Source organism: Schistocerca gregaria, chromosome 1 (assembly GCF_023897955.1).
Source record: "Schistocerca gregaria isolate iqSchGreg1 chromosome 1, iqSchGreg1.2, whole genome shotgun sequence".
Classification (NCBI taxonomy): domain Eukaryota; kingdom Metazoa; phylum Arthropoda; class Insecta; order Orthoptera; family Acrididae; genus Schistocerca; species Schistocerca gregaria.
The window spans coordinates 789556045-789579710 of record NC_064920.1 but is presented as its reverse complement, the minus strand read 5'-3'; the positions used below and the strand labels follow the sequence as shown (position 1 = coordinate 789579710).

Below are 23666 nucleotides of genomic sequence, written 5' to 3'. Positions count from 1 at the left end.
GGAGTAGTGATGAATCAGTATAGTTTCCCAAAGCTTTCAGTGTCTAGTGGAGTGCAGAGGGTGGAGATATCTCAAATTTCAAGTAGCTCAAATTATTTAGTGAAACATCTTTCAGATGAAGAATATTTGAACATTGGAGTACCTCAAGGGAGTGTGTTAGGCCCAGTACTATTTCTTATTTATATTAATAACTTCCCACAGTGGGTAACACAAGGTGAAACAGTGTTATTTGCTGATGACAGCAATATTATAATTACAGACAAGACACCAGAAATGTTAAATGTAAAAGCTGAAAAGGCAGTTATGGCAGTTCACAACTGGTCAAATAACAACAAAGTAACCCTTAATGTGAAAAGACTAATAACATAAACTTCAGAAAAAACCAAATATGACAAAACTTAAAGTTCAAAATGAAACCATAGAGTGTGTAGCCAGTACAAAATTTTTGGGTATGTATGTTGATCAACAATTAAACTGGGATGAACATATTAGGATCCTTGGGAAAAAAATAGCACAGCATGCTATGCCTTATGAATATTGGTCACTTTTTGCAGTAGTTCATGCCAGAGAATGACGTACTTTGCACACATACATTCTATAATAAGTTACGGAATAACATTCTGGGGTGCAAATGCCCAAAATGTGAAATATGTGTTCAGATTGCAAAAACGAGCTATCAGAATAATGAGCAAGAGTCACAAAAGAGCATACTGCAGTGAGATATTTAAAAAATGGGGTATTCTGACAATCCCAAGTGATTATATCTCACAAACTACAGTTTTTATTCACAAAAATGTTTAGCAATACTTATCAAACAGCTGCATACATGATCACCAAACCAGAAAAAGTACTTGCTTTTACCAAGACAGAATGAATGAAACTGAAACCCAAACCACTATGTTTTACCAAGGTGTCAAATATACAATAAATTGCCAAAAGAAATCAAAAACATAAAGGAACTCTATAAATGTAAAGCATTCCTTTAAGAATATTTATTAAAAAATAATTTTTACTCGATTAGAGAATTCATGCAGCATAAAACTGGCATAAATAAATAATTAGGTTAATCAGTTATGAAGTGGACATTCTAGATTGTAATTTTCCCATACAAGTATTAGAGGAGTCTTGTGATCTATTTCTTTTGATTGAAGCAGGTTCTTCTGCATTATGTAATTCAGTGATAAATTTTGTGTGTAATATATTAAAAACAAAGATTCCAAGACTTGCCAAGTGGGAAAGCGCCGGTAGATAGGCACAATGAATAAAACACACACACAGAATTTCGAGCTTTCGCAACCGGCGGCTGCTTCAGCAGGAAAGAGGGAAGGAAAAGGAAAGATGAAAGGATGTGGGTTTTAAAGGAGAGGGTAAGGAGTCATTCCAATCCCGGGAGCGGAAAGACTTACCTTAGGGGGAAAAAAGGATAGGTATATACTCACACGCACACACACACACACACACACACACACACACACACACACACACACACACACACACACACATATCCATCCATACATACACATACACAAGCAGACATATTTAAAGGCCTTTAAAACCCACATCCTTTCATCTTTCCTTTTCCTTACCTCTTTCCTGACGAAGCAGCCGCCATTTGCGAAAGCTCAAAATTCTGTGTGTGTGTTTGTGTGTTTTATTCATTGTGCCTATCTACTGGCGCTTTCCCGCTTGGTAAGACTTGGAATCTTTGTTTTTAATATATTTTTCCCATGTGGAAGTTTCTTTCTATTTTATTTACACACACACAGACACACACACACACACACACACACACACACACACACACACACACACACACACACACACACACACATATATATATATATATATATATATATATATATATATAATGAATTTATTATATATAGCTTATATTTAATTATCTTATGTGACAACATAATGTACATATGTATGTATAATGACGACATCCATAAAAAAGAAATTGGTTTATAGATGAATAAATAAATAAAAATTTAATGATATCTCCCTTATATCACAATGACAAAGGGAGGTGCTAGAAACTACTGAGTAGATATCTATAATGAAGTCACTAAAGAGTGTTTAGCTCCAGAGACAGGACAATGGAGAATATTCTCACTTACAAAGAAGGACCTTGACTATTGTCATCTTCAATACATTTTTTTTAAAGTTTTTGGAACTCATGAATGCCTTACATCACAGTGAAAGTCATGTGCTATTATTGTTTGAAGCATATCCTAACAAATTTAATGAGTAAATCCTTACAGGCTTTCTGTATAATAAATCTTCTCTGTCAGTAAAAGCTGTGTGTAACTGTACTTTCTATTGCTGGGGGAATTATTACTACATATTTTGTTCACTAACCAAAATAAACTCCATGAATAAGTTGCTGTATCCAGCAGATCTAGTGATGATAAAGCAACTGCAGAATTAATAACAAGCTAATAGGAGTGCCACTGCCTACAATCCGCATCAGTTCAGGAGAGCAATGCCACCAGTGGGGTCAAAACTACTGCTGAAAACCAATGAACCACAAATAAACAACCTGCCTATGACCTTCATAGGAGCTGCCACAGCCACTGTTAAATAGCTCTAAAAATATCTTGCAAGCTGGTTGCAGTACCTGGCCACATCCCCATTATGGACCTGTTCAACAGTTATTGTAAGCTGACTGCAGTAACTGCCCACATTTCCATTGTGGACTTGATTTGGTCATTCCACAGACTTCAGTTATTGCACTTCAGCTATCAGCAGATGAATTTTTCTACATACATGGACATCAATAATCAGCCATTGCCTTGTGTTATTCAGCTAGCCATCAACAATCCTTTCATGAATTAGTGTTGCTTGGCACTGAATAGTCTTTGTTGTTTACTGTACAGAAAACCATGTAGGCCTATAGTTCTATACATTTCAGTGTGAGCATGTCAGTGATATTCACCCAGTTCAACATTATTAGTGATGAGAAGTTTTGGACTTAATGTTGTCACTACAGATGAACTTCTGACTCAGTTTCAACAGCAATTATAGAAATTAGAGCAGTAGTTGCAAGAACAGCATCAGTAGCAGCAATAAGTGCACACAAAGGAAAATGAATACCAGCAGGATGTTGAGACCCTACAAAAAACATATTTGTAGCCAGCCAATAGCAGTACTGCAGTAAATTTTTCCATCTGCTTTTGTGACTTTTGATAAATATTTGGAAAATTCTAGTTTGCTTGCATCACCTTCAACAGTATCTTTAAGTGTTTCAATTAATCTTCCCCAAATAGAATGTTTTGCCCCAGTTGTAACTGGAAATTACCTGTAATGCATAAATTAAAACCATGTCCAGATACAAGTACATTATCTTTTATAAAAAACAGTGCCCTGTATTTTGCTTATTTTGCAGGAAAAATAATACATGTAATGACTTCAAAGTTGGAATTCTTTCAGCATCGCAAACTCCATGCTCTATCATATAGAGTGAGGGTTGCTGATCTCATTGGAATAAGCCACCATTGCCAGTTTGAGTGCTCCAACCCTCCACCACACAAATAGGCCCTATACCAGTCATTGATCTGCGGTGTTGTCACTCATATAGCTTCAGACAGTAAAGTGAAATCCACAATGTTCAAATTACCAGACTCATTGTCAGATTAGACATTGGCTTTGGCACAAGCCTATGAAGTGGGATCTTCATGATGCTTTGTAGGTGTCTTTGTTAAACCAGGCACAACAGACAGTTCCAAAGCTCACCACCACTGCAAGTCAACATGAACAGTAAGCCCTACAGCATCAGGCTTTCTATCATGGCAGTTTTGTTGATCTCAGTAACAAATCTGTCAATGACAAAATGTGATTTTTTGTCCTCCAGGGCCCACCATCACTGAAAGCCAAGTTGAACAGTACCTTCTACTGCATTAGGTATTCTTATCATGACAGTTTTGCTGATCTCAGAAAACAATGTCAGAATGCCATTTACAGTCACTGCCCTTATGCCTTGATTGTTTTCAATTTCATTCATGGCAAGTCTGTTCCTTTAAAATAGTGGAATGCCCCTATTGACCTAAGATAGGGCACTTATACTTCAATTAATATTACTTTGTGATTGACAGAACACAGTGGCAGGGAGTAATGTTGTCAGCGTGCATCACGACATTATTCACAAAGCACTGCATATACTTACAAAATGGGCACAGCTAGAATGTGGTGCTCAAGAAAGAACTATGACCGTATGGTGCCTGAGCCCTTCCACACAACCAGTGGAAAGATCAGTCACAAAATAATTGTAATCGAAGTATAGATTCAGGCTGCTAGTAGGCAGCCAGGAATACAGCTACATCTCAAATCAGCACTACAAAGTTACAGGAAGTTATTGCCACAGTTACATCACACAAATTTTGTCCTAACAAATGTACCTGTGGGATATGACCTTCCATAGTGGCCTTCCATTAATAGGGAAACAGTGACTCACAATCCAATACTACAAAAACTATGTGAAAAATTCAGTTTTGTAAACTTAATAGATGTTAACAAAATGAACCAGGATTAACACATCCAATATGGATTACATATAGACAGTAACACTAAATTAAGGTTAACAAATGAAATAAAAGGTCTCTGTGCCCAATTCAGCAACAGCAACAGAGCAAGGAACCAATAGCCCTAGAATTATAATATATATATATATATATATATATATATATATATATATATATATATATATATATATATATATATATATATATATATTATTTTTATTTTTTTATTTTATTTATTTATTTATTTATTTTTTGAGAAAGTAAACATTACAGCAGTGATCAACCAGACAAACTAGATGTTTGCAAACCCTGTGTACTATGCAGACACTATATTGTGACAGTTTTCAGTGGGGAATGGTTTGAACAATGGCTGCGTAAGATACCAGTAGAGGTCAGCATTAAACTACCACTGCCAACCACAGCAAACAATTGCGCTGTAGCCACTACCAAATTATTCCCTCACATTGCTCCTCTCCTCTCAGGCAGTCTAAGTTCTCATGTGCCCTTGGTCACAGCCAACTGCTACAATACAGTGTCTGCATAATACATAATGTAATCACATATAGGCCTACAGAAGATAAGTATGACAGTGAAGATAATTTTGGTTCTACTCTCAGAGAATGCAGCATCTCCCACAAACATATAAAGAGAGAAGTAGCCCAGATGCCACTTAAGATGATACATCTAAATGTGCAGTACCGACAGTATAAGGAGAAAGATAGATAGCTACTCAGTGTGAAGATCACACACTGAGTTGCAGACAGGCGCAGTGAAAAGACTGTTTGTTACACATTTAGTTTTCAGCCAAAGCCTTCTTCAAAAAAAGAAACACACACACACACAAACACACACACATATCCAACAGCTTGGACTGGAATTCTGGTCTGAGCTGCCAGAGAACTGATTTAGTTAAAGAAACTTGCAGTTATTGAGCAATGTAATGAAGAGGGAACATTAGAAGTGAATGATACTATAATTTATCTAAAAGATCATGACACAAATATAGTGAAACATGAAGTAATAGGAACATATAGACCACCTTGTGCAGATATAATCAATTTTCTCAACAGTTACAATATCATAATTAGGCAGACTGGTTCCAAAGACCTCACTGTACTTCTGATGCATCCTCCAGCAATATAGTTAACATGAAACTTATACTAACTTTGTACGATCTTAGCAACATAGTTTCCATGTACAGCATTATCTCAGCTTCTAGTTCTAATAGGATAGATTACGCGAGAATTAACAAAACTGCTGAATACACTGTTAAATAGAGTAACACAAATTTTTATTACCCAGACCACCTTGCACAACAGGCAGAACATACAAAATTGGCTCCTAAAATAATAACAAAATCTATTGAAAGGAAATGAACTTGGATAACAGTAACATTAACTCTCTTAAAATTAAACTAGCTGCAGAGAGATGCAATACAATGTACCGTGCTGAAGCAACAGATGAAAAATGGGATTAGTTCTACACTATTCTACTGAGACACTTTGATTCTTGCTGCATCATTAAAGAAATGCAGACAGGGATAGCATACACTCAGAATGGATGAAATAACAAATTCAGACTTCCAACCAACCTGCAAAAATTTTCAAACAAAAATATGACACAGCTAAAAAAGACTTAAAAGCAGAACTTTCAAATCTTAGAAAACAGGTCCATGGTACAGAAACATCACAGTCCACTAACATAAGAACTTTCAAATCTTAGAAAACAGGTCCATGGTACAGAAACATCACAGTCCACTAACATAAGGTTACAAGGTTACAAGGGTAGGAGTCAGATGGTAGGGAAGGTGGTTTGGGGATTTCATAGGGATGAACCAAGAGGTTATGAAGGTTAGGTGGACGGCGGAAAGACACTCTTGGTGGAGTGGGGAGGATTTCATGAAGGATGGATCTCATTTTGGGGCAGGATTTTAGGAAGTCGTATCCCTGCTGGAGAGCCACATTCAGAGTCTGGTCCAGTCCCGGGAAGTATCCTGTCACAAGTGGGGCACTTATAGGGTTCTTCTGTGAGAGGTTCTGGGTTTGAGGAGATGAGGAAGTGGCTCTGGTTATTTGCTTCTGTACCAGGTCGGGAGGGTAGCTGCGGGACGCGAAAGCTGTTTTCAGGTTCTTGGTGTAATGGTTCAGGGATTCAGGACTGGAGCAGATTCATTTGCCACGAAGGCCTAGGCTGTAGGGAGGGGCCGTTTGATATGGAATGGGTGGCAGCTGTCATAATGGAGGTACTGTTGCTTGTTGGTGGGTTTGATGTGGACGGATGTGCCTTTACAAATGTCTGCTTGTGTCTGTGTATGTGCGGATGGATATGTGTGTGTGTGCGAGTGTAGAACTGTCCTTTTTTCCCCCTAAGGTAAGTCTTTCAACTCCTGGGATTGGAATGACTCCTTACCCTCTCCCTTAAAACCCACATCCTTTCATCTTTCCCTCTCCTTTCCTCTTTCCTGAAGAAGCAACTGTCGGTTGCGAAAGCTAGAAATTGTGTGTGTGTGTTTGTGTGTTTCATTTATTGTGCCTGTCTACCGGTGCTTTCCCACTTGGTAAGTCTTGGAATCTATGTTTTTTTATATAACCTAAGGATATCATACACATCTATGCCCGAGGCAGGATTCGAACCTGCGACCATAGCAACGGCGCAGTTGCGACTGAACGCCTAGAACCACTTGGCCGGCCGGTGATGCAGTAATCCACGGGATGGCACAGGCATCAGTCCTTGGACCCTTCTTGGTTTATGTCAGTGACATGACACAGCCCTTCAACTCACATCTAGTAAGATATGCTGATGACACTTTCCTCTTATTTTATGATAAAGACTTTGAGGTATTATAGTTAGCTACAACTAAGAATGTAATGGAAGTAACCAAACATTTTCTACACCAAGGCCTAAACATTAACACCAGTAAATCCCAGCTACTATCAAATAAAGCAACTGGCACTCATGAGGTTGAAATACCCTATGTAAATGGTATACATCAATAGAAATAGTTAATATTAAATTTCTTGGTGTCCATCTAGAAATAAATCTTTGTTGGCTAAACCAAATCAACGCTGTATGTGAGAAAATCAGCAGTAGCTTATATCTACATCTACAAATACATCTATACTCTGTAAATAGCTGTGAAGTGAATGGCAGAGGGCATGTCCCATTGTACCACTTATTAGGGTTTCTTCCTGTTCTGTTCACGTACAGAGTGCAGGAGGAATGATTGTTTGAATGCCTCTGTGAATTCAACAATTATTCTAATTTTATCCTCATGATCCCTATGTGAGCAATATGTAAGGGTTTGTAGTATATCACTAGAGTAATCATTTAAAGACAGTTCTTGAAACCTTATTGATTGACTTTCTCAGGATAGTTCACATCTATCTTAAAGAGTCTGCCAGTTCAGTTCCTCCAGTATTTCTGTGACACTCTCCCACAGATTAAACAAACCTTTAACCATTCATGCTATCCTTCTCTGTATATGTTCAATGTTCCCTGCTAGTCCTATATGGTATGGGTCCCAAACACTTCAGCAGTATTCTAGCACTGATTGCACTTCCCCATTATTCTACAAATAAACTGAAGTCTACAACCTGCTTTGCCCACAACAGAACCTGTGTGAGCATTCCATTTCATATCCCTACAAAGTGCTACAACCAGGTATTTGTATTAGTTGTCCAACAGTGACTCATTGATATGATAAACATAGGATACTAAGTTTTTTTTCATTTTGTCAAGTGCAAAGTTTTACATTTCTGAACATTTAAAGAAAGTTGCCAATCTCTGGACCATGATGAAAGCTTATCAAGATCTGAGTGAATATTTATGCAGTTCTCTCAGATAGTATTTCGTTATAGATAATTGCATCATCTGCAAAAATCCTGATTTTACTATTAATCTTGTCTGCAAGATCATTAATATACAACACGAACAGCAAGGATCTCACCACATTTCAATGCAGCACAGTCAAAGTTACTTCTACATCTGACAATGACTCTCTGCCCTACATCTGACAATGACTCTCCCCCCAGGATAACATGCTATATCCTCCCTATCAAAAAGTCCTCAATCCAGCCACAAATTTCACTTGATTCCCATATGATAGTACTTATGACAATAAGTGTAGGTGTAGTATTGAGTCAAATGATTTTTGGGAATCAAGAAACACTGCATCTACCTGGTTGCCTTGACCAAAAACTTTCAGTATGTCATGTGAGAAAAGTGCATGTTGGGTTTCACATGACGGATGTTTTCGTGTTCAAGATACCTCATTATGTTGCAGCTCAGAACATGTTCTAAGATTCTACAACAAATCAATATAAAGTACATTGAATGCCAGTTTTGTGGATCACTTCTAATACCCTTCTTGTAGGCAGGTGTGACCCATGCCTTTTTCCAAGAACTGGGCAAGATTTTTTGTTCGAGGGATCAACTAGTATCTGGTAAGAAACAGAATCAGAATTTTTATTGTTTCATAACATACACGGTTAAATCAGAGATTTAAAGTACAGTGGACTCATCAACACTGTAATTGGCAGACATATTTCTAAGCCAAATCTTAAAAATTATATACTATGGAACAATTTATGCATTTCTTAGTTGATAGTATTGCACTGTGGGGGCTGTGCAGTGACCTGCAGCTGAACAAAATATTAGTAATACAGAAGACAGCAATTAGGTTAATGCATGGACTAAGGTTCAGAGAGTCCAATATATTCCTTATATTTGTACAGAATTATTATATTTTTTTTGCAAATAGTAAAAACAGAGTAAATAAGTGCAGTGAGGCATATAATTATGACACTAGATATGAGGGTAACTACTTTAGGCAGAGGACAAAATTTAAAATAACTGACTTATTAATGGGCAGATAGGGTTCAACAAGCCAAATACTATAAAAACATGTGAAGCAAAACTGTTAAAAGGTGCCCTCATAAATAAGTGTTTGTATTCACTGAGCGAATTCTAAATTACATGTCCTCTTTTGCAACATGTTATGTATTTAGAATATTGAGATGAGTATGTGTACTACTACAATATGTGCTGTTTATATTATTTTATTACACAACCTATGAATGATATTTGCAAATGTCATCAGCTTGACAACAACAAGCCAAAAAATGTAAATAAATAAAAGTTTATTCTAATTGAAACTACTTAGAACACCGCATGAGCTTTACCTTAGAAGTTAATGGTTGATCTTCTAGCAAACTCTCAGTACATAAATATCTGACAGGATACTAGTTCCCCAATGTTTTTCAAAGATTTGGATAAATTCTTTGGGTTAGGGTCACCAAGCCTAACAACCTCACAATATAAACTAATCAATTGCAATGGTCAACAGCTACCTATTACAGGAAGTTTCTCTATGAGTGCAACATATAGAAAACAGTGTATTGCTTAATATTTCTTCTGCTGCAGGAAATATTTTTGGCCTAACTGACTTTACAGTGATTGGTTTTTTGGTGTAAGAAAATGTCATCCTAATACCCAAAGCTACCATTTTTTGTGATCTAAATATATGCAAAGAATCTGAGTGGCAGTTTCCACTTGAACTTTTTCCACCTCCTCCTCCTTCTTCTTCTTGCATTCACGTAATTCCACACATGCTTCAAAACTAAGTGAGGAAGAACTAGACAAGTTGCAAGAATTTAAAGTCATGCAATCTGTAGGTTCCTGTTCCTATGGGTTTGGTAGTCATTCGTAAGACTAACAGAGAGCTTCACTCTGTGCAGACTTCCACAGTTAATTCTCAATTAATAGTGGGTTATTATCTGTTATTGTGATCTTACCTTCTTTTACAATATTAAACTGCCTGATGCAAATATTCCACTGCCTATCATGGCAATTATTGGCAATGAATACACTTTTTGGATTATATAGGTATAATTGCTCACTATTTGATATCATTAGTACACCAGCAATGGTCCAATATTTGCCTAAACAATTATTCCACCCTTTTCCTTTCTGCAAGGATTGCCTTAGTAGCAATGTTGTTATGGGGGCCATCCATCAAGAATGTACAAGTCCTACTTACTATTTCTATGTATTTCACAGCTGTTATAATATTTCCCAAGATAAAGCCATGAAAGGAAGGACCCAAATTTATATGGTCATCAGTGCACATTCATACTTTGATCTAGTTAAAGTTGACCCTCAAGTCAATTGCTTGCAAAGCTACATATTAACCAAGGAAGAAGACTTCCATGCAATGAAGGGGCAAAACTTACAGGAATATGAAAAAAGGGTAAACATAGCATCGCCACTGACTCCAGAAAAAACTCTTATGTGTTCAGACAAATTATTTTCAGAGTGAACATTTAGTCCTTTCCATCAGCTGTGCACTGCACTGGTTTCATATTTATCTGTATTCCACTCATTTTGGATTGGAAACTGTTGATAGTGATTTAATGGGGGCTAATACCCCTGGAAGAATGTCCCAGAGACTGCAATAAGATTTTGAATGTATACAGAGAAGGGCTGCACATATAGTGACAGGTTTGTTTGATCTATGGGAGTGTGTCATTAGAGATGCTGAAAGAACTGAACTGGCACAGTCTTGAAGACAGACATAAACTATCCCAAGAAAAGCCTACTTACAAAGTTTCAGGAACAAGGTGTAAATAATGAATCTACAAATATAGTAAAAACCTCTTCATACAGCTTCTGTAAGGAACATGGAGACAAGATTAGATTAATTACAGCATTAACAGAGGCACTTAGATAGTAGTTCTCCATATGTTCCATGTGTGGTAGAATGTGAAAAAGCCATAAAAAGTGGTACAAGGGACATATCCTTTTCACTTAACAATGGTCTGCAGAGAATAGATGTAGATGTATTTAAATTAACATTGTTAGCAGATCATATACTGACCTATCACGAAACACATATAAATTCCAGGGCCTAGGTTTGACTGCCAATGAGCCTAGAACTGGGTTTGATACATAGGAGGTCTCAGAGGAGTTACCACAACCTGTACTAGCATTCTGTGTCTCAGAATTTCAGGTATCCCACCTTTACAGCCCACAACCCTTTTATGGCTGGTATATTTTGCTCTCTACATCTTTATCTATGTACATATTCAGCCAACCACACTGAAGTGAATTACAGAGGACAATTACCATGGTACCATGTGTTAAGGTTCTTTCCCATTCCAACTGCATATGGAGTGTGGAGAGATTAACTGCTTAAATACCTCTGTACATTAGTTCTGACCTAATCTTCAATGTACCTAAGAGCATGATGAATAAGGGGATGGATAGTTTCTCTAGATTCTTCATTTAATGCTATGTCAAATGTTGGTTGTGTGACTAGCTACTCAAACATCCCAAACCAGCTTTATGCTCTTGTTTCCTGCTTCGTCAACATATCTCAACATCATGCTGTTGATTACCAAAGGCATTGAGTATCATGTAATCCTGTCACTGCTACTCCATCTGCATGTACTGAAAAATTTTCACCAAAGTCATTGTGGAATTGCAGAATGAAGAGGCTGGCCTGCACCATACCTATTTGATTGGCATGGATGTTGGCATCATTAAAATCATTTGAGTATATTTCAGTTGTGACCATAACCAGGTAACCCCCCAGCCCCCTCCTTCCTCACAGGTCTTCAGAGACTGGCCATCTGATACAAGGTCATGACAGAAAGTATATATTGGTTTTCAATCCTGTTTCTTAACACCTTGTTGTTGCTAGTAGTAATTGCTTTTTCCAAATTCCCGCATCTTGTGAACATGCATAGCATATTCTCTACATCCAGATTAGTCATGCCAAAACATTTTGCCCTCATATGCCTTCTCCATTTGTTGGTATCTAATAATGGAGAAACACGTGAACATGCAGAACAGTCTGAAACCAGAAGAGCCACATTGTCCAAAAAAAAAAAAAATTGCCATCAAATGTGTTGACATCTGTTTTATTTTCGTTTATTTATTTAGTCATCTGTAGAAAATACTTAGTTTGCAGACATTGTCCAAATTTAGTATTAGAAGAAAAAGGAAAAAAAACTACACACACACACACACACACACACACACACACACACACAGATTGTATACACATGATTCAGGTGCCCCTACTGATGTCACTTTACGCAACCTGCAATGTAATATCTAGCCTTGAAATGCTGTGTGCAAGGTTTTCATTCTCTCACTTGCTACATGCAAACTATTAGCCCTACAGAAAAAATTACAGGATTTTTTAAAAATTTCATGTATTTAAATTTTGTACTGAAGGCCAAGGATTTAACGTTATTAAAGAAAAACCTAAAAAACTGACCTTCAAGTAAACATCCACCCCCACACTCAACCCTCACATCAGGGTTTCTAGTATGCTGTTCACTTCACTTGCTTCCACCATTATAAAAAAAATTTCCAGCTTCACGAACTATTTCCAATATTTGACTTTTTTGGTCTCTATTGATTTGACTACTTCATCACCAGAATAGTTGGCCGTTTTGTTAACGTTATGTTAGTTAAATGTTCCCATGACAGAAGTGAATGAAAAATAACACTTGTAAACATTATGCTAAAAATAATTATGCTGACAATTAAATCCAAACTTGACCCTTATAAATACAGTAGTTTCGTAGTCAGAAGGTGTGATGCAGGCAATTATGTAATTGTTTATTTTACACTCTCACAATTCATAAAAACTTTAGATAAAATTTACACAAACATTAGTTTCACAATTGTGGTTGACTAAGCTGGTGCCAAATATAGCCATCCAATGAAGACCAAAAAAAGGTCAAAGGTGGGAAATAATTTGTGCAGTCACAAATTTTTGTGCTGTGGTAGGAGAAAGTGCCATGAACAATATAAAAAAAGTCCTGACTGGTGGCGACTAAGTGCTAGAATAGGAATGCATCTGAAGGTCACTTTTGTGTGTTTCCCTTGAATAGCTCACAACTATGGTCTCTAGTGAAAACATATCACAGTACAAAATTTAACTAACTTAAATTTCATGCAAAAAGATCCTGTTCGTTTTTTCTGTAGGACTAGTAGTTTGCACATAGTGAGTAAGACAATATGAAAAGAATATGAAAATCTTGCATGTGGTTTTTGAAAGCCACATATAACAATGCAGGTTGCATAAAATAACATCAGTAGGGCAGTTGGACTACCCTGTACATGAAATAATATGTATGTATGTGTGTGCGTGTGTATGTATGTGTGCATCTCCACCTCGATTACTTGATTGATTTGAACAAAATTTGGTAAACAAGCTGCTTAAAAAACGAGTATCAGCACTGTGGAGATTAGAACCTCCTAGCTACCATAGGAGCAGAGATGTGAGCAGAAAACAGTTTCTCAAACCCTAACATGTAGGCTAGTCTGCATGACAGGTGTGTTGTATAGAAGCAGTATCAGACTGCCTTGTCAACCTGCTTTGCAGGGCAGTCTACATGTCAGGACAACATTCTCCAGCCTCCAACATGTAGGCTACTGTTCACAGCACCGTGTTTTATTGGAATAGTATTGGTTTGCCTTATCAACTTGTCTTCCAGGGCAGCCTACATGTGAGAGTCCAAAGACAATTTTCAGGTCCCTGATTTGTAGGGTGCCCTATATGACAGGAGTATTGTGAGAATAGTATTGGCCTGCTTCATCGACCACTTTTGCAGAGGCTACAGTTGCACGTGGGTGTGGCTGGGGGGAATCCAAAATATTTGTAATAATAAATGTTTATTACTATCATTTTCAATTTTAGAAATGAAAATGCCATCTATTGACTTCTGAAGATCCTCACTAATAAGTGCTGATAACTTTTCTAATGTTGCCTCAGTATGGATGTATCATGAGCTTTTAATATTATTTCGGATGAATAATTTCATATGGCAGTAATATATTCTAATACACTCACAAGATTTGTGTTACTTGTTTAGCACAAATTTAATTGCATAATCTTGTTTTAGTTTGAAAATATGACAAAGAGTTGACCATAAAACATATAATGTATTACAAAATTGTTGAGGCTTTTGTGGCCACTTGTTGACAAACTGCCTGTTGGATTCTGTGTTGGGATCTTCAGCTGATATTTGTTTCTTGATTTTTCTGATGTTTTGCCAGCAAGAGTGGCTGGCATTTTCAAAGCTTCACCCTCCAATGCTAGTGATGGACTGCATTCGAGTTCACAGCTGCAGATTATATGTACCTGGCATGTCAACATCCAAGAGTTTTTCCATGATCTTTTCTGGCACAGTTCTCCCCTTGGTACTGGCAATGGTTGTTCGCTGCAGCATGGAAATCTATGGTATGTTCACGTGTAGGTTTCCTTCTTTTTTGTTGAAGCTATTGTCCTGTTTGTGTATTTCTGTTGCTCTTCTGAAAAAGTTGTGATGAAGCAAGCTGGGATCTCTTTACTTCCTCTCTTGACTGCCATCTACCTCCTTAAATTCATTTTATTTTCATTTTTGCCTAATTACCATTAAGATGCATGAGTATAATCTTCATTTCCATAAAAGAGAAAGGTTGGCTCTCAGTCTTAAGAAATATAGCACTGGATCTAACTTTGTGCTAAGTTTTGTGTATGTAATTAACTTCCTAATTAATTTTGACCATTCCTAGTTAATATCTTTTGCCAAAATTCATTATAGGGTGAAAGCAATAATTGTTTCATGACTGAGATTCTATTGTTGACTTATAAACAAATATAAATTCTGTACTAATTATAAATATTTGGAAGAAGAACTACTAGCATTATTAAAGTATTTTTTTTTGTTCTATTCAAAAACATATTAGCAAAGTGTACAGAAGTCAATTTCGAACTTCAAGCCCCTATTTTTCAGCCAGTATAACAATTCAGTACATCAACACTGAGGGCTATCATTGAAGAAATAAAACAGTCAAATGTCACAAAGTGGGCGTGATAGCTTCTCTCTCCAATTTGCAATTCTTCTTTATCTTTTCCAACCTGCATTGTGACTAATAGGGCCTACCATCTTATTACTTTATGCACGCCATATTGCCCCACATAGACCTCTTAGCCAGTACCCATGGCCACAACCACTCAGCAAAATTGTGATATGCAGCTGTGGCTACGGACACTGTTGCCCCTGCAGCACCACGTGGAGGTGAGCTGCATGGAGCTGTTTTGCTTGCAGTTTGGTGTTATCTTTTCTTTACTTACAGCAATTACACTTATTTCTTAAAGAAAAATATGAGAATATGGAGAAAGGAAATCATAAATTTATGGTATACTTTAAGAAGGGAACAAAAGAAGGCCAGAAAAAGTAGATATAGATATCAATTCACCCACACCACCTGGGGAAGGGGACTTAGTATTGAACTTCAAGTCCAGCATCCACATTTAATGTATTAACCACATGAACCTTCCTCTTTAGGAAAACTCAATTTGTTCAGTCATGCAAATCTAATCTGTGTTGGCATTTTTTGTTAGAGTGTGGTGTGAGTTGAAGTTTTTTAGGTTGCATAACAACAACTTTTACTAGGATATTTAGTCAACAAATTCTGTATAGATGCGGAACAGTATATTGCCTCAATGTAATCTAATTAACTTATATATCGTTCCTACATAGCTGTAGGAGAAAGAACACACCATCACTAACCAATTATTTATCTTGTAAAAACATTTTTGTAGAATAAAACTAGACTTTTTCCAGTACTGAATCCATTTATTTTGTATAATATGCATGCTTTGTTTCTGTTATGTCTATCCTGTTTGATTTTGCTTGCTTACTTTATATTAAATTAATACTACATTAATATTATTATGTTTACAATGATGTTTACATTTATGTAACTACTTAACAATGTTGGGCACAGGTTCAACATGGATTCTAGAACAATATCTATCCATGGACTATTCTAACTACTTCTGCCTTTATTTGGATTGATTCATAATAAGATATAAATTGCAATCTTTGATTAATGTTCATTTGAGTATTTATGCTTGTGTTATGTTATGAATATTTTGTGTGTTTATGTTATGTCAGTGTTGCCACGTCATTCGTTTCATGATCAGTACGTGAGCTACCAGAGCTATTTATGTTGGCCTGTCTTCATCTTCTGTGCCTCCTCTGGTGAATTTTATTCTATGGTAAGACTCACACAGCGTGTACTCTGCCACAGCTGGTTTCTCCACCTGCCCTAACCTACAGTGCTGCTTGTGCTCAGTGACCTAAGTCCTGTTTGATTGTCCAGTCATTCCAACACAGACTTTTCGCATGTACATGGTATGCGGTATATTCCCAAGGTTGCAAGTGGGTCTGTTCTCTCCTTTGCCAATCTGAGACATCCTTTGATTTTCTTTGTTGGTTTATAAATAGTCTTTATGCCATGTTTGCACAATATATGGACAATTCTGTCCATCACCTGGAATGTATAGCAGAAGCACCATACCCAGCATTTCTTCTTTCTATGTGCCACTACACTGAGTGTTTGATTCGGTCACACTTTTACATAACTGGTGGAGTATCCATTGCTCTCAGAACACTTTCTAGGTGTTGCATCTCGCATCTGAGGTGCTGTGGCTAGCATATTCATCTTGCTCTCATTCTGGGCATATTTATCATGTCTCTTTGGTGACTCAGGTGGTGGTTTGACATTCCATGCACGTACCAGAAATGGAGGGTTAAGCTTTGACAATGCCAGTCATTTGTGCTGGCAAAACATCGGAAAAATCATCAAAGAAACATCGGCCGAAGAACCTGAGACAGAGGCTAACAAGCTGGTTGTCGTCTAATGTATTGTGAAGTTTTCTAAAATTAATGTCCTCACACTGATTATATCTTCACTTACACTATATTAGTGTACTAACCTGAATAGTAAAAGACCAAACCCATCATGATGCCATTTTAATCCAGGTGATAACACAATTTGTAGCTCAGGTAAAGGATATCTTGTACGGAGAAATGTCTCAATTTTCTCCAAAGTTTGAAGAATTTGGTTCTCTGCTTCTTTCATGTCTTCTACCAAATGCGCTGGTACATATGAGCGCAATGTCACAGAGCCTGTTGTCAAATGGCAACAAAAATTTAAAAAAAACTGAATCATTATTTTAAGGAAGCAATGATTTAAAGTATTAAATATTTTTGAAAATTATGATTTTGCACATCTGTTACTTTAATAAAACTATGCATTCCAACCAAACAATAGACCATCCATAGGTATAAAAAATGGCATTCATTAGAACACAATCATCCAGTCAAGATCATTTGTATCAATATCACAAAACTTACAGAATGCAGGAAAGCTCCCTATTTCTATTAGAGATAATATGTTAAAGTAGCAAAGTACATGGCCAGACAGAAGCCAAATTTGCTCTTATCTGAGCACATACAAGTACCGTGTTTTCACAGAACTGAATCTTTGAAAACATCAGTTAGTTAAGAGGCTGCCCCTCACCAATCCTAATGACCTCTCATGTAACCTGTAATTACTCCATTCCTTCGCATACCAGAGCACCACACCTGTCATAATTTGAACATAATTCTGATCTGTTAGGATGATGTCCGCTCCACCTCTAGTATGAGGTAATAGATCAGATTCAATGCTGTGAAAGTTGTTACCCATTTGTAACCTGTATGATAACTTGCTCCATTCCCTGTTCATATTCTAGCAAAAGAGGACTTCATGGTATGCTTTTTTAGAGCTTTTCACTATTAACATTGCTGTAATATGTCTTGATCATTTTGTTGTTCATTGATGTAATGTCTCCTGCTGTGTGCCTACTGCCGATTGTGAGTGTGATAACTGCCATGTTTAGCAATGTGTTTTTGTGGCTCAAGAGTTATGCAAATACACAAAGACTTGCATCACACAGTTGTGCTAAATTACTTCCTTATCATTTTCGCTTGGAAACTGGTGGCTTAATGAATCAGTCTGCTTATAAGAGTGGTAAGGATGGATAGTCAGCACTGCAGATCTTTTGTATTTCCTGGAATGTTCTCAAAAGTATTTAAAAACCATTATTCTGTCCTTGGTTGCTGTAAATGAAATGAGAATTGGTTGAATGATCACTTGTGACTCAAACAATTGTTTGAAAGTGTTCACAGTAACATATAAGTTGTGAAATTTTAGATCCATTGTATTTTCAAAACAAAAACCCAGGTTAGATAATGTCTGTAATTTTCTCAGAAACAGTACTTGACAAACATTTGTCAGAACAAGAGAGTAATTTTATTGCAAAACTTAGTCTGAAGTAAACAGGTAGTTTTATGTAGTTTATGCATAACATTCTTTTCAGCAGCTACTTTACATATTCCTTTCAAATGCTTGGGCACTTTTGAAACATATAATTTCAATTTCAAACATGCAATGTTGTTGGAATGAGATTTTCAATCTGCAGTGGAGTGTGGACTGATATGAAACTTCCTGGCAGATTAAAACTGCATGCCGGATTCGGACTCGAACTCGGGACCTTTGCTTTCGCTATACTATCTGAGCTACCCAAGCACGACTCATGCCCCATCCTCACATCTTTACTTCTGCCAATACCTCGTCTCCTACTTTCCAAACTTTACAGAAGCTCTCCTGAAAACCTTGCAGAACTATCACTATTGATAGAAAGGACTCTGCTGCAAAGTGAAAAACTCATTCCGGAAACATCCCCCAGGCTGTGGCTAAGCCATGTCTCCACAATATCCTTGTAAGTACCATATTGTGAATCTGCCATATTTCAAATTTTGGGCCATCTGTGCAACAAGAAAAAGCAATTTTTGTGAATAATAATGATGCCAAATGATAATTCAAAGAGATGCTTCATGAAGATACATGAAGTGGTGACCAATAAAACTGTGACACCATGATGACAGTCTTCAAATCAACATAAAACTGGCTTGAAGTGTAATACATGCTTGGAGATACAGTATCTGATTAAAAGTATTCAAACACCTCTCTGTGATGCAGAATTGACACTAAATGTCACAATCCGTAGAGCCACCACTATAAAAGGGGGCAGGGGGTATTATGTTGTTATTTGACAAGCAGCAACAACAGAATGGGTCAGTGACTTTGAACATGGACTAGTTATTGCTAGTTATTGGATTTCACATTGGTAACAAATCCATCATTTCAACCCTTCTAAAATTCCCCAAGTCAGCTGCTGGTGGAGGTGGAAAGACAAAAGAATAGCCAAAGTTAATCCAAGACTGGGCAAACCTTGTGTACTGATGAACAGGGAGCATTGTGTAGGGTGGTTGTAAAAAATCACATGAAATCAGTGGAAGGAATCACTCGTGAGTTCCAGTGTGCTATCAGCAGTCCAGCTAGCACAATGAATGTGCCTAATCAAGCAGCTCCACATATTTCTGTAGTCAATGTTAAATGACATAGTTGTGTACAGAGTGACAGCACTGGACAGTGGATGACTGGAAATGAATGATTCGGAGTGATGACTCGCACTATACCATGTGGCAATCCTATGGAAGAATGTGGGTTTTGTGATCACTCTGCCATCACGTGTAGTGCCAACAGTGTAGGATGGAAAAGGTCATGTTGTGGAATGGGTTTTTTTCAGGGTTGAGTGTGAGCCCATTATTTCACTTAAACAATGCTAAAAGCAGAATGATATGAACAAATCTTACAGTACTGTGCAGTGTGTACAGTAGGGGAAAATTTCAGAGATGATGATTGTTGCTATCAGCAAGACAATGCACCCTGTCATGAACCAGCATCGGTGAGGCAACGCTCTTTAGACAACAACATCCCTGAAAAGGGTTGGCCTGTACAGCACCTTGGCCTGAATCCAATGGAACATCTTGTGGATAACTTAGAACATTTACTTCACACCAGAACTCAGCATACAATGTAATTCATTTTTACCATTATTCATTGTTTTGTTTATTTGTTGTTTCCATTATTCATTGTTACTATTATTCATTGTTTCCATTATTTGTTGTTGCTCTTATTTGTTGCTTCCATTATTCCTTGTGTGATACAGAATAATGTCAGCAGGAATTCACTGGAAGTGTTACGTGGATAAGTTCAACGTCATTGTCTTGGCCAGGGGACTGCCATACAAGGGCAGTCAAGAGTAATGGTTTCCATGTGGAATGTGTGGGTCATATGCCAATGACTGAATAAAATTAGGAAATTATGACATTATTGTTATAAATAAAATAGAAAGAAACTTCCACATGGGAAAAAATATCTTAAAAACAAAGGTTCCAAGACTTGGCAAGCGGAAAAGCGCTGGTAGATAGGCACAATGAATAAAACACACAAACACACACACAGAATTTCTAGCTTTCACAACTGACGGTTGCTTCTTCAGGAAAGAGGGAAGGAAAAGGAAAGATGAAAGGATGTGGGTTTTAAGGGAGAGGGTAAGGAGTCATTCCAATCCCGGGAGCGGAAAGACTTACCTTAGGGGGAAAAAAGGATAGGTATATACTCGCGCGCGTGGATATGCGTGCGTGTGTGTGTGTGTGTGTGTGTGTGTGTGTGTGTGTGTGTGTGCGCGAGTATATACCTATCCTTTTTTCCCCCTAAGGTAAGTCTTTCCGCTCCCGGGATTGGAATGACTCCTTACCCTCTCCCTTAAAACCCACATCCTTTCATCTTTCCTTATCCTTCCCTCTTTCCTGACGAAGCAGCCGCCGGTTGCGAAAGCTCAAATTCTGTGTGTGTGTTTTATTCATTGTGCCTATCTACCAGCGCTTTCCCGCTTGACATTATTGTTAATCATATACAGTACATTACAACTGTGATTTTGCTCGATAATGCTTCAACTCAATTGTCTACTCCCAGCCTAGCCCCTGACAGTCTGCAATGTGATAACCTGAGCCAAAGCATTGGCACAGCTTCGCTGCTGAATCCATCGCTGTGCAAGTGTCACTGTGTATGCGTCAGCTCCGTCCACTTGTCGGCCAGACCGTAGCTAGGACATTGTTTCTTTTGTCAAGTCAGCGCGTTACTGGCTGGCTCTCTGCTGATGTGTTGCTTGGATAGTGTGTTCCTTGCATATGCGAAGGGTGCAGTAGTTTTGAAATGGATAGTGAAAGCATTGAGCAAAAAATATTACACAACCCTTTTTCATTACTATCTTACACAGAGAAGAAAGAAATGATTGATAATGGCAGATCATGTCCTAAGTCAACACTATCCACGCGTAAAGGCAACGTTGTCATACTGGAAAGGGATTTGTGAGGTATTGTTGTAGGAAGTTGTATGAATTATCTGACTGGCTTTGCGGCTATGATGTGATGAACAGATTTTATTGTTGGACGTGCATGTTTTTTGTTACAAAGAAATCTATTTGGAATGAGCAAAGGTATTATGACTTACATAATCTTAATACTGCAGTGAAGAAACACGATGAGTGTGAAGCTCACTCTGTGGCAGCTTGTAGGTGTACATTATTGGTGTTCACAAATTTTTAAATTCAGGTAAATATGAGAGTGCGAAATTAATAGCAGCTGCTGTATAACAGTTTTCCTTTCAACATATTTATAGATCTTCTGCTGCTGTCAATAATAATAATAATAATAATAATATAATAACACTAATAAAAAACCATGTATACTTATCTGAAAAAAGGAATAATTGTTTTCGTGGAATTTCCTTATTTTGTACATAATTAAGCACAGTTTATGGCAAGAACGAAATAACGTATAAGCTTTTACTACTCCTCGTTTCGAATTTTTGTGTAAGTGGAAGTTTTCACGTTTTTTGACAAATTAACATAATCCCTACTGTACTACATCTATTAGTTAACCAATTAACTTCCTGGCTGAAAATCATGCATTATTCTAGCATTGCACCCACAAAACAACTTATGCTTATTATACACTTCTTTGTTAAATGTTCTCTTGTAGTCACGCTTATTTGATTTCGTCACTTTCTCAGACAACGGATCTAGTCTCCCACAAAACAAGTTTAAATATGAGAATATCTAAAACATATACAGATGTCCGATCTAATTTTACTATATACTGAGTGAATTGGCATATCTGTGGAGTGTTACTGCCCAAAAAAGCGAACGTGCATAAGGCAACTGCAGTGTGCTTGAAATTGGTGGAACTGACGTAAACTTGCAGCTAAGTGCTAAAGGCAAGCCGTGCATGCTCTGAACTGTGCACATTGTTTATGAAATCCTTATGTATTTCGCCTGTAAATCAATTACATCACTCCAGTTACGCGTGCACGGAAGCTCCTTAAAATGTTTACAAGCGAAAATGTGCTCGCGATACTGATGCCCAAGTTTCACTGAGCCTAGAGGAGCAATATAGCACAGCGCTGTGATTTAGTGTCATGTGTTTCCCTTCCGTGACTAGTTTGCGTCACAATTTTCGACCTACACTGAGCCACCACTCGGGAACATTTTTGCGCATACTGATACTGGACCGGAAGCCTCACAATTGTTGTTGTTGTTGTGGTCTTCAGTCCTGAGACTAGTTTGATGCAGCTCTCCATGCTACTCTATCCTGTGCAAGCTTCTTCATCTCCCAGTACCTACTGCAGCCTACATCCTTCTGAATCTGTTTAGTGTATTCATCTCTTGGTCTCCCTCTACGATTTTTACCCTCCACGCTGCCCTCCAATCCTAAACTGGTGATCCCGTGATGCCTCAGAACATGTCCTACCAATCGATCCCTTCTTCTAGTCGAGTTGTGCCACAAACTTCTCTTCTCCTCAATTCTATTCAATACCTCCTCATTAGTTACGTGATCCACCCATTTAATCTTCAACATTCTTCTGTAGCACCACATTTCGAAAGCTTCTATTCTCGTCTTGTCTAAACTATTTATCGTCCACGTTTCACTTTCATACATGGCTACACTCCATACAAATACTTTCAGAAACGACTTCCTGACATTTAAATCTATACTCGATGTTAACAAACTTTTCTTCTTCAGAAACGCTTTCCTTGCCATTGCCAGTCTACATTTTATATCCTTTCTACTTCGACCATCATCAGTTATTTTGCTCCCCAAGTAGCAAAACTCCTTTACTACTTTAAGTGTCTCATTTCCTAATCTAATTCCCTCAGCATCACCCGAACTAATTCGACTACGTTCCATTATCCTCTTTTTGCTTTCGTTGATGTTCATCTTATACCCTCCATTCAAGACACTGTCCATTCCTCCCAATACTTAATGCTATTTAGCCTCACAAATAAGTTTCATTTGTCACAAAAAGTGGGTTAATGTGTAAAGCATTTTAGAATATTTTTTTCTTTGC

General features: G+C 37.5%; 1 protein-coding gene across 2 annotated transcripts in view; it reads right to left on the bottom strand.

Annotated features, from left to right (window-relative positions):
• Positions 1–23666, bottom strand: part of LOC126269625 (aminopeptidase Ey-like) — a 216498-nt gene that overhangs the window by 117690 nt on the left and 75142 nt on the right. For both annotated transcript variants that reach the window (XM_049974006.1, XM_049974007.1), the window contains exon 7: positions 17302–17494. In XM_049974006.1, the coding sequence (XP_049829963.1) occupies positions 17302–17494 (193 nt within the window). The remainder of the gene's footprint in view (positions 1–17301; positions 17495–23666) is intronic.